The sequence below is a fragment of the Thalia democratica genome, chromosome 8 (genome assembly GCF_965202585.1).
Source record: "Thalia democratica chromosome 8, ktThaDemo2.hap1.1, whole genome shotgun sequence".
Lineage (NCBI taxonomy): Eukaryota > Metazoa > Chordata > Thaliacea > Salpida > Salpidae > Thalia > Thalia democratica.
In genome coordinates, this window is record NC_139172.1 from 3,565,292 (window position 1) to 3,578,106 (window position 12,815).

General features: G+C 25.6%; 1 protein-coding gene across 2 annotated transcripts; it reads right to left on the bottom strand.

Moving 5' to 3' along the window:
* Positions 1-219: 219 nt before the first annotated feature.
* On the bottom strand, positions 220-8,961 carry LOC145842560 (E3 ubiquitin-protein ligase XIAP-like). 2 transcript variants are annotated; one of them, XM_082950021.1, is made up of 14 exons: positions 8,863-8,961; positions 8,067-8,229; positions 7,600-7,781; positions 7,025-7,181; positions 6,556-6,716; positions 6,102-6,259; positions 5,961-6,043; positions 5,626-5,811; positions 3,801-4,051; positions 3,183-3,282; positions 2,657-2,838; positions 2,144-2,357; positions 1,638-1,762; positions 220-1,126 (listed from the first exon to the last, which is right to left on the bottom strand). In XM_082950021.1, the coding sequence occupies exons 1-14, from the start codon at positions 8,915-8,917 to the stop codon at positions 924-926; spliced, it is 2,220 nt and encodes a 739-aa protein (XP_082806147.1). In that variant the 5' UTR covers positions 8,918-8,961; the 3' UTR covers positions 220-923. The 2 variants fall into 2 exon arrangements, with proteins under 2 accessions (XP_082806147.1, XP_082806146.1); XM_082950020.1 differs by having other exon boundaries at positions 6,102-6,262.
* Positions 8,962-12,815: the final 3,854 nt, after the last annotated feature.

The window sequence follows — 12,815 nt, forward strand, 5'->3', positions numbered from 1 at the left end:
TTTTAATAATACTTTTTTTTTCGAAATATTTAAACAAAAAGAGTTAACTTACTAAAAAGTAAACCTAAAATTTTTTTCTCTTATTGAGAATAAAATATACTTATTTTGCTCTTTAAAGCGTTAAGCAGTTATGAAGATTTGTACATGATTAATATTAAAATATAGATAACTATTTTTTCTTATAAATACTTTAAATTTCAACAAAACAGAAAATAATACAAGCTATAGTTTATTCACAAAAAAAAAACAGTTGGAAGACAGCACTGTGAAGTACATTTATCATTAAAACTTCAGTTGACAAGCGGCATAGCTTGAAAATTGCTTTTGAGATAATACATTGTTGTTTCTACAAATTTAATCAGCCTTAAGGTTTATGAAAATGCACGTGGTATGTGATGTTTTCTATAACTCTCATCAGTTGCGCAGTTCAATGACTTAAAAGTGCCGATATTGAATGTATGAAGCGCCGATTGACCAAAAGAAAGTGCATTGAAAGTGCAGTTGAGTCATTGAACTGCACAACTGATAAAAGTTATGGAAAGCATCACATACCAGGTGCATTGTGATGGGTTTTACAAAACCTCCTTCGAATCCGATTATATTTTATAGAAACAACAATCATCTTTTAAATGACCCAGATGAACTTGTAATAACTTGATTGAGATGAATGTAGGATAAAAGTTCACAAAAAGTCATAGAAAAATATTTATGTTGAGACTATTTTACAACATTATAAATTCACACCGATCGAAATTTTTTAAATTGAATAATAAAAAGTAAAAAAAAAACGGTTTTCAACGTTAAAAAGTTACTTTTGCTGTTTGAAAGGTCGAATTTAAGAGTAAAAGTGAATAACTTTACAAACAAACACGACTTGACAGGATTTACAATGTTACTATTTTTTATTAGAACTACCAATGAATTCAAGCACTGAATGTTTTAATGATCTGGTTGATTTTCTTACCGCACAGCGGGCACTTGTCGGGGTTTTCACCGGCGCAGTTTCCGCAGAAAACAAGATGTCCGCAAGGTAGCGCCAGGTGGTCTGCCTCGACTTTCTTGCACTTCTTGCACATCCTCTCCTGCTGAAGCTTCAGTATCTTCAACTTCGTTTCCTCCGTCGCTTCTGTGTGAGAGTTTTGGAGGTTTTTAACATGAGAATATAGAATATGACAATAAAATACTTTAGATTTTTAATTACATGTTTTACTTGAAAAAGGGCTGAGAGTTGTCTTACTAATCTTTGTATGAAGAGCTTGTAAAAATTTGCACTAAAGTACTCCCAGGGAAACTTTATTGTTTAACTTAACATGAACTTAATGTTTGAAAAAAATACAACAAACTGTCTCTGAATTACTCGGGTCTAGTGGTTAATTGTAAATTTAAAAAAACAAATAACTTTTCAAAAATTATTGGAAGTAACATTAAAGCCATAAGAATAATATGTTTAATAACTTTTTCATTAGTACTATTTATTTTGTAGCAAAAAAAAACAACTTAATTAGAAAAGTTATATTACATTTGATCACATTCACAGTTATTAAAAAAGTTTGTAAAAATTATGTGGTAAGAAGAAAAAAGTAAAAATTAATCTTTTTTAGAGCGAAATAATTTCAACAAAATATTAATAAACTGACCAGGTTTATTGTTATTTTCATTTTCCTCTTCGGGTTTAACTTCTACTTGTGGACATTCTGTTTTTTCTTCTTTGTTGTTTTCCAAAAGAGCATCTAGCAACTCCCCAAATGTAAAGTTTTCCTTCCTAAAGTTTTCAATAAATAAAATAATGTATACTGTAATCTACTTTGAAGCTTTGAAACTATATTAAAACTATGCCGTTTTTAAGAATAGATTGTTTTATTTAAAGTAAAAAATTATGGAAATTAAAAAACTCAGTAAAAAGTTAAACATTTTTAAATGGAAATTTGAAACAGATTTTCGCCTCAATGAAACAGTTAATATACATCAAATATTGTAACTAAATAAAGACTGCGGACTTCAATAGACTTTTGATTTATTTTAGAGTAATTTTATATTAAATCATATACAATATTTTAAATATGGCTGAGCTTTGAGATTCAGTATTTGTTATTGTTTGCTAATACTACTTAATCATAAAGTTTAAAACAAATATGCAACCAACTTGAGCAGTGTGGACGAAATGACCATTTCGCTGAATCCCAACTGCTTGGCTTGCTCCCTCATCTGCGATATGTTTGGCTTGTGCTTCTTGATTGGTACTTCGCTGGAGCTTCCGGCTTCGTGATTGGTCGATTCACTCGGTTGGTTTGTTGGTTCGCTTGTTTGATTTGTTGAGCTCGGCAGGTTGCTCGGAGATGTTGACATCAGAAGTTCACCTATTAATTTTTTTTTTAATTTTAAGTTTGAAAGGATAAAAACATATTAGGTATAAGTAATCAAAATATATGTTTTGAAATTAAAATCTTAATTTTTTATATATTCATCTTTGAAAAAAAATGCACAATAACTATGCTTCACTAAATGCAACCAACGAACTAAATTTATGTCTTTCAGGCAACATATAAAAAATAAACTAAAGTTATTTATCTAGTGAAATTTTGTATTAAGAAATGTAACTATTTATATAGAACTAAAAATATGGACATGTAATCAAATTAAACTCAACAAATCAAACCTGCAGACGGCTGCCTCTCCAAATTTCTTCTCTCGTTGAGCTTGCTGCTGATCTTCTGCTGGTCCCTCATCATCTTGTTCATGGAGTGCGCTCCCTGTATGCTGGGTCGGTGGGAACCCGGGTTCTGGCGGACCAGGGACACCACGAAACTCGGTCCGTAGTTCTTCAGCACGTGCTCGCAACTGGAAGAAATTTTATATTTATTTATAATTTGATATATATAAATTAAAAATAAATATTGTACAAAATAGTGTATTAACAAAAATATTATATGGTTTTACATGCTGAACGAAGATATAACTGAAATACTAATGACTTATGTATTTATTAAACTAAATAACTAAAGGTTAAAATTGCTTGTTCAAAAAAAAAGAAGATTTTGTAACACTTGTTAATTGGATATTAATTGAAATATTTTGATACAATCATATCAAATATAATAAACTATTTTAATAATCAAAAATCCTACTATAGTATATAGTGTGATTTGTTTATGTTAGAAAACAATTTAAATATTAAAACAAACCCAGGAAACCACTTTGCGTGTTCTGTCCACGGTTCGTCTTCGAAATCCCAGTTTTGCAATCCTCCGTTGCAATAATAACATTTCGCTTTGTCGCTTGTACCTTTTATTGTTTCGTTGTTGAGAAAATGTTTACCAAATACTATGAAGAACAGCTATAATACTTATAGTTTAGGCAAAACTCCTAAACTTATACATTTTTATAACTTTAATATATGTAACTAATTACTTTAAGAAAAAGATATGTTTCTTTTAAAAAAGTTTATAAAAAAATGGTATGAGAAGTAAATTTATTCAACTGACAAAATTGTTGTTAGCTCACATGAGACTATAAAATTTAATTGCAGTGAAGCAAAAAAGTAAGTAAATAAAATAGGTGATATAAAATTTTATTTTGACACGCAATGTTAGTTCTGCTGGAAAATATCATGTGAACTAATTAAAATTAAAACATACAGATAAGTTTAAACTTATTAAAAAACTTGTGTAATAAATGATATACAAGGTTATAAACTCGGAAAATTAAAACAAAATACAGATCACAACTTTCTAGGTATGCAAAAACTATTTTACAAAAACCAATTAATAAAAACACTGCAAAATTCACTTAATCACACCAACCGAGACTGTAGAATCCGGCTCTGGCGATTTGTTCGGGAGTGGCCTTGGTCTTACTCAATGGCCACCTGCCGATGAAACTCCGCAACCTCCTCTCGTATGCCCCCATCTCAGGGTTGTGCGGTTCGCGGCACTTGTACATGTCGCACAGTATGCTGCGAGTTTCCTGGTTCGGTTGCACGGGAGGGGTTTTACCTGATGTGATTCCCCTGCTCCATCCGGGCTTGTTGCGCGTGTCGTTTCCTCTCACCATCCTGTATATTATTCATTGTTTTATTAATTTTTGTTTATGTTTATTTCCAAAAAAAAATTAACTGATATTTTGTTGTGTTAACAAACTAACATATATTGTTTGAAAACTGTCCTAATATTATAATTACTTTACTATTTTTTTGTTTATGTTTGTTTCCAAACAAATAAATATTATATACAAAAAAATCACCATTAGATTTAACATTCAATATGTTGTATATTAGTTGCGTAACTGATATTAAGATGGTATTAAGTTGTGTTAACTAAAATAAATTGTTTGAAGACATTAACAAGTTTGATGAGTATTAACTTAGCAATTACAATGAATATCCAAGATCAAAAGATACTTAGTATAAACTAAAATGCGTAGTAAAACGCTGGGAAACTTTAAAAAAGAATTAAAATGCATAGGAAAAATAGTATATACATTATTTATTTTTCAAAAACAGTATCTTGTAACAATATAATACGTAGTTAGTAACGATAGCTGTTCTTCTCTTATGTTTTTTAAGAAGATAAATACAATAAGTATCATTGTTGAATTTTGACATGTTGAGAAAATATGTTTACTAAATTACCTTTTAAAACTAATATTTAATTTGTATTTTATGAAATATTTCAAAATGGGTAACAAAAAAACATTGAAATTACAAAATAAAATAAAATCTAATAAACGAAAATCTTTAATTATATTTAGATATTGTATAAGATAATGTTTTGTAAGTTTTTGTGTATTTAAAAAAATTTCAAAAGAAAAGCAATTTAGGGTCATTTAAAAAGTACAAAAAACAAAGTAAACAGTGTTAAAAAGTAAATTTTAAAGAGAAAAATATCAAAAATAAGTAACTAAGGAAAAAAAAATATGTAGAAAACAATATGTATCACACAAAATAATATTTGTTTTCAAAGGGAGAAATAAACTTTAATTTCAACTTTTTTATAAAGTTTGACTTTGAACATACAATATAAGTAAATAAAACAGAGTTTACAGTAAATTTATTAATATTTAACAGAACGGTGTAAATAATGTTTATTTACATAGCAAAAAACTTAAACTTTAACAATTTGAATTAAACTTAAAAATTTTTAGCAACATACACTAACAAAAAACATTTTTTTTAATATACGTTCATCAAATAACAATTGTTCAGTAAAAATATGATATTTATAAATTGTTGAAATACTATTTAAACAACTCTTATAATCAAAAATACCTATTGCACACTAATTATTACAAAAGACTAATTATGGCATAAAAAATTTGTAAACTGTAAAACACAGCGAATAATTTTATTATCAACAAACAATGAATCATACAACTTTATTCTTTACCAGAAAAATTATACTGAATATATTGTATCATGATAACTAATACTTCAAACAAAAGTTTAAACAGTTAAGACTAACAATTGTAAAATACTGTAAACATAACTTTAAATTATGAAAACTGATCCAAAATTCATATAACTTTATTCTCGCCAAGTAAGTCATAAAACTTTATACTGTTCACACCGTTGAAATAAAACTAATTTTGCAAAACAGCAAAATATGATCTTAAAAAAAAAAAACAACTCACGAGCATTCAGAGAAGTTGGATCTGTGCTCGAAGTAAGGGCTGTCCGCTCCCCCCCAACTTCTCAGCACCCCCTGACACGAGAAACACTGCGTTCTGTCCTTGTCTCCCAAGTAGAAGAAACCGTTGGCCGCCAGATTGTTGAAGCCCACTTGTGTGAGAGGGTGGCCAGCGTTGCGAAAAGTTTTCCTGGATTTATAAATGTTGTTTTATTTAGAAATGCTTCAATGCTATTATGAGGTACTAAGATAACTTTAACAATTATAAAATTGAAAAATAATAATTTAGAGTTAAAATTAGATTTCACAAGCTAATAAAATATTAATTATAATATAAACCTCCTATCTTCTTCTTTGCAAAGATCCAAAGTTTTCAAAAATCTCAGATGATCTTTATTGACTACCTTTGCAAGGCGCACTCCCTGTAAATTACAAACATTTAATTTCTTTGCATATTTTGTTTTATTAATAATATCTTACGGAAACAACAATGGGCTCCTGAATGGAAACAGCAACGTGGTTGCAGTAGTGAGGTTGCCTTGGTGGATCATTAGTTGGTGGGTTGGTGAAGACTGCAGTTTGCAGCGAAGCGTTGTTGTGGTTCTCAGTTTCATCATCTACTTCCATCTCCTCTTCATCTACTGCAAGAAAAAATTCAAATATTGTTGCTGTACAAATACAAGTATTTACACTAAAAACAACAAACAACAATATGTAAGAAAACAAAAGCAAATATAATTTAACTTATAAGAACACAAAACAGCTTAAGAATGTTTAAAACTTTTAGTTACAACACTTATTTTCAAAATGTATCAACAACACTTAGTATTCATATTTATCAAGTAAAAAGGAAGCAAAAACTAATCTTGTTGAAATTGTAAAATTAATAAAGATAATTAAACTATTTTTTACTAGATTAAAATAAAATAAAAACCTTGTTCATTTTTGTAATCAATGTACTGATTTCTGAAACTCATCAAGTTGTTCAAAGGAATGTTGGCTTTGTGCAGCCCTCTTGCATGCTCACATCTTGGTTTGTGAAAAATTCTATTCCCTGATTGGTATGGTGCAATGCCGTGTTTTGTCACTCCACAACTGTAAAAATTTATTTAAATATAGTTTAAGTAAAATATGATTCATAGCTTTAGTTAAAATAATCTACTGTATATAAAATGTTAATATTCTTAAACATAAATTATAAATAAATATAAACAACTATTATTTTGATTATTAAAAAGTCTTTAATTTTTTTAAAATTAAAGCAAGAAATTAAGTCAACTGTAAAAACTTGTAGTTTCAATATAAAACTTTATTTATATTGTAAATCATTTAATAATTAGTAAACATCAAGCGAATTTAATTACAAAAGATTAATATTTTCATTTTTATTTAATTGAACCAACCTAAAACATCTTATTTTAGATTTATCTCCAGTGTAGTAAAATCCATTCATGGCAAGTATGGAAGCCTCAATAGTTTTTGCAGGAAACTTTGCAAAAGTTGCTAATCTGTATTTTTCACAGCACAAATTTCCAGGTGGAATGTACACCTTATAGTCAGCTGTTGAAATAAATTGACAGTTTATAGTTATTAAACTGACATTGTTATACATTAAATTTTGAAAGTTAAATTAACAATGTTTATAATGAATAACGTTTTTAAATTAGATTATAACTTGTGACTTATTATTAGTCTTTGCTGAAGATAAAGTGTAGATTTTCTCTCAGCATTTTATTCCTTTTATTGTTAAAATTTTTTAAAGTCTTTTAAAACCAAATAGCACCTAAGATTTCATCTAAAAACAAAAAAAGTAAAAGAAAAAAAAGTTATGCTGAAAATTTGTTATCAATGCTCATTTTTTATTGTTTTCCAAAACTTAATCAGTTAAATCAACATGATGAAACAGTAACTATAAAATTAAAAAAAATATATAATAATCAAAGTTTTGTATCTGTAACTATCCAAACACACAACTAACAAAAATCGACTTTAGATCCATTAAAAAAGTTTTTCATTTTCAAAAACTTCAAGCTTTTTTCAATATGGCTTCTTTTCAAGTTTCTAGTATCTTTTCCTTTTAAATGAAGACAATTTGTATAATGAAAATCTGAGTGGGCCGGATCATCGGTTTCATTCCAACTTTCAACATACATTCCACAACTAAATATTTGTTTCATACTTGTAAAATGTGTACAATTACATATATTATCAAGAATAAATAAAAAGTAAAATCGAAAAACATACCTAAAAATTTTATTTATACTTATGTTTAAATATGAACACTAAAGTTGTTGAATGGGTCTAACTGTTATTAGATTTATAATTATAATAATTTATAACTTAAAAAATATCAATAAATACAAGTTCTGCATCTTATTGAATTATGTATTTATTATGTTAAATAAGTAAAATAAAACTCTAGTGATGGTTAAATAATTAATTTACCTGTAGCATTTGAGTCTATCCTTGTATCCAGTGTAACTAAAACCACATTTAGCAAAGTAAGTTAAATTTAAATTTTGTTTTTGATATGGGAAATGTTCAAAAGTTGATAGCCTATATCTTTCATCATAGTCATCTCCTGGTAATATGTAAATGCTTTTTTGACCTGTGTAAATATTATTCTTATTATATGAAAATAACGCATATAGTACAGGAATATAAACACCATGACAGAAAAAGCTCTACTTTTTTTATTTTATTTTGTAATAAAATTTACTAATACAATATAATTTTCAATTTTATATGGAACAGAAGTACATGTAGTACAATTAAGATTAAACAACTAAAATGAATTAATTTACAATAAAATTCATTTCATTCTCTGATTTATTTTATGAAACTTTATTAAAGTTTTTGGTTTTACAATATATAGTAACAACTTTATAAGTTTATACATTTTTTCTAATATTACTAAATAGTTAAATAAAATGTGATTTAGATTTTTTATAAACATTTAAGTTTAATTTTAGAGTGGCTTTTGAACTTGTATGCTTACAGAAATATAAATCTAAATATGAATTTAATTTATAACAAACGTAGTAAAAACTATATAAAACTTTGATATAAAATAATTACTGCAAAAAAAAGGCTTAAAGTATCGCTTAGAAGATAATAAACTAAAATAAACAGTTTTAATTATAAATCAAACCTAACCATTACTATAATATTTTACTTAAAATATTTAACATATCATTAAAGAACTATGAAAAAATTAGAGTAAGTAAAGAAATTTAATAACCAGGAGGATCTCTGTGTTTTTTGTACAATTGACCATCATGTTCTACATCTATCATATCTTTATTGTAATTATTTTTTTTTAATTTTTATTGATTCCACTGTTGAAATATTAAACTAAATTATAGCTCAAAAGTTATTTATGTAAATGTTTGTAAGATAAAAGGTATAATTTTAAATATGAGTATATTAAAAGTTAACATTTTAGCTGAAGTGAAAACAAAAAACAACTACAACCAACTTGTACAAGAATTCACTCTTAAAAAAAATATTAACTATCTAAAATTAAATTTTTTGTGAAAAAAACCTAGAAAGTTTATTTTTTCTAGGTGACTTATTTTATAAATGAGAGAAAACATGATTTCATTTACTGTTAACTGAAAGAATAGGGTATGTTGTAATGTAAAAAACAAGCTTCTTCACTGAGAAAAAATAGTCAAAAACATGAAACAAATATATTAAGCAATATTTTACATTCTTTTTATTCAACTACAATAGCATTTTTACATAAGTGAAATCATTATGTAGACTTTCCCCTTCGGAAATTCCCATGGTAATAGTATAAGAAAAATTTTGTAAAAGAAAGTTTTTAGTAAAACTAAAAACAAACAAATGACGTTTATTAGACTAAATATTTTTATAACGGGTTGTGAACTTAAGTATAAAGCTTTTGTATTATTAAAAAAAAAGCTTAGTTAAAGAAGAGTAGTTAAAAAAAACTAGTATTCCTTGAAACTTTTGTACCCAAAATTTTTAACTTAAACTTTTTGTCGCAAAAAACACATCACAAAAATATATATTAAGCATAGCAATACTGCATTACTATTGAACAAGGTAGCTAGAAACACAGAACTCTTTAAAAACATAATAAACCTTTGTATGTATAAACTTGAAATATTGTGTTTAAGTAAAAATGGTAATAGGCTTTTTATTAAACTTAAATTTGATTGGAATTATGTTTAAAGTCCAATTTTAAGAAGAATTCAATTTTTATTCAACAATATAGACAACTACATATATCGACGCACTACTGCATTTAAAACAATTAAAGAATTGTTATTAAAGGTGTAAAAACTAATTATATTAAAAGCATTTAGTTAGTTAGTTTTGCACTGAGGCGCTACATATAATCACTTAGAAATACACAGTTTATAGTTACTGTGATAATTAAAACGAGACTTGGCAGAATGAATTAATTTTATTATTTCTAAAACTTTTTTCTAAGTTGGCTAAAACAACTTAATACTTTCAATTATTTAATAAAATGTACATACAGAAAAAAAACATGCTAAATTGAACAGTTATAAACAATTTATTTTAAGCAAAGCTTTCTAAAAAAATTTACTCAAAATTAATGCTAATAGTTTGTTAGTAGAGGTCCTAACGAAACAAATTTGTTGGAATAAACAAAATTATAGCATTTTGAACATTACTTTTATTTTCTACTGAAATATGTTCTCTGTATTAAACAAATAATGTTTAACCTAGCTACACGAAGTTCTGTGAAAAAAGTACTGTAAAAAATATGATGAATCTGTAAATTTACTAAAAAATAAAAACCTCACCTTGTAAGAATGTTGGCTCTATTCAGACCTCACCTTTTTTAGTAGAAGGCATTACTTAATATATTAATTACTAAAGCTACTTTTTTTTCTTATTTAAAAAAAAACGTAAATTTTCATCTTATTTATCTTTTTATTACTTTTTGCAGTACTTATTTTTAGATAACTCCGTAAAACTGTTTTAACAGACAAAACGTCACTTAAATAGAGAAAGTATTGTTGCAAAATGTTTTTGTTAATGAGTTATTATGTTGTTTAAAGTAAATATAGTTTTAAATTATTTACGATTGAAAAAGGCTATGATGCTCTAAATATTAAATAAAAGATTTATAAGTTAGTCAGTTTTTTATAATAATAAAGACTTTCTTGTTTACTTCTTTTAGAAATTTTGTTTTTTCGAATGATTGTAGTAAAACCTATATTTTTTTATAATGAAGAAATAAACCTTTTAAAAAGTTCTTAGTAAAAATTACAGCTAATTAAGTATATGGTATTAATAAGTAAACTTAATTAATTTTTTTTAAATTTACCCTTAGCTTTATATTTTTTTGTAAAACTCAAACGTATAGCCTTTAGTAATATTTCTTTTTTTTCTAGCGTAGTTGATAAAAACAAACTTAATTCTTAAAACTCTTGTTATTTTATTTTATTGATAGAAGTAAAACATTTTATATAATTTTTAAAATCATTAGTTGTTTAATTATAAAGTGTTTAATTAGGTATAAGTGTATGTGATAACTTCTTCCCTAAAAAATGCAAAAATATTTATACTTTATAGTAACATGAAAAAAAGAAAGGCTTTATAAACTAAAAAAACCTGTTAACTAACAATCATAACACATAAAATTTGTTTTACACAACACTGTATATTTTAAAAAGGCATTATTCTGTATTTTGATTTATGAAAATAAAAAAATAAACCTTTTGACCAAGTATAAACTTGAACCTAAAGCTATTTTAATTCAGTAGTATAAATAAGTAAACAAACAAATTTTTAAGGTCCTAAGAGTCTTGACTCAAATTCATAAAGTGCAGAAGAGAATGACTTTAAGTTTAAGTTAAACATCATCAAATCGAATAAATAAAGTTTCAAATTCAGTTTAAAATTGTTAAGTAAAGCTATCATTTCAAGTTTATTATGCAAAAAAATTTGCTAATAGTTTATTAATTAAACCTTAAAATGTTTATACTACTGTAGAGTAGATAGTTTTCAGACTTCAAAATCTTGCTTTTTCGCTTTTGAACAAAAATATTATTGGGCAGCAAAGCAAAAAAATATTATAAAAAAGTTTGTATCGATCCTTAAAACTTTCATTTGTTTAATGAAATTACTTTTTTTAAACTGTTTTACTTTTAGTCTCAGTAAACTTATACTGTCTATTACTCGTTGTCTTTATTGTATCTAATAAGTAATCAGTTTTAAAACTTAGATACTAATTTTTTATTAAAGTTTATTTATTGTATATTTATACATTTTTGCTATAGCAAAAACTTATAAGCTTTTTAAAAGAAATATCAAGAAAATTGTTATAATATTTCCTTAAATTTAGGTATTTTAATTATATTAACTTATAAAAAACGTGGAAATTTTAATTGAGAAAATATTCAAATTTTCATTTATCTGAAAAATTGAGGCTACACCGTACTCATACACATTAGTTATAAATCAAATACTTGCAGCTTACTTTTATTATAAAATCTTAAAAGTGATAAAATTATATTGTTATAGACTCCTTGAATTTTTGTAATTTATTTTAAAAATAAATGAAAAATTTAAAATAAACTACAATGTGCTTAGAGACTTTATACTCTTATTCGTTTAGCAAAGTTACTGCAACACAATATTTTTTATTAACTCGTTAAGGCCTTTGAGCGATGTATTTGTAAAATGTTAAAACTTAACTTCAAGTCGAAATGAACTTTCTTTTTAGATGTTAATTGTTTGAAATAATAATTCAATGTTTTTCTTAGAAATATACTTCTAAAAAATCAACTTATTATATGATATTTATATGTATTAAATTAACATAATTTAAAAAAAATATATATATAAAATATCTTTCATTAAATTAAAATTTTTCTTTTTAAATTTAGTCACGTTTATTAATCAATTTAAAAATTAAAATTTTATTAACAAAACAATGTTTCACTCGTTTTAACTACATCAAATGAGATCATTAGTTGAATAAAGTATGTAAGATTTGTTTTACATAAACATGCAAGAAGATATAGGCCAAACTTAAAACAAAACTGGCATATATGCGTAAAAATACAAACAAAATACAAAATAAAACTTATAGATTAAAGCTATAAATTTAGGAAAATCATAATGCTACCAGGTTAGTTTATGTTAACGTTTGAAAAATGTAAGCTATTTAATAATATTATAATTCTA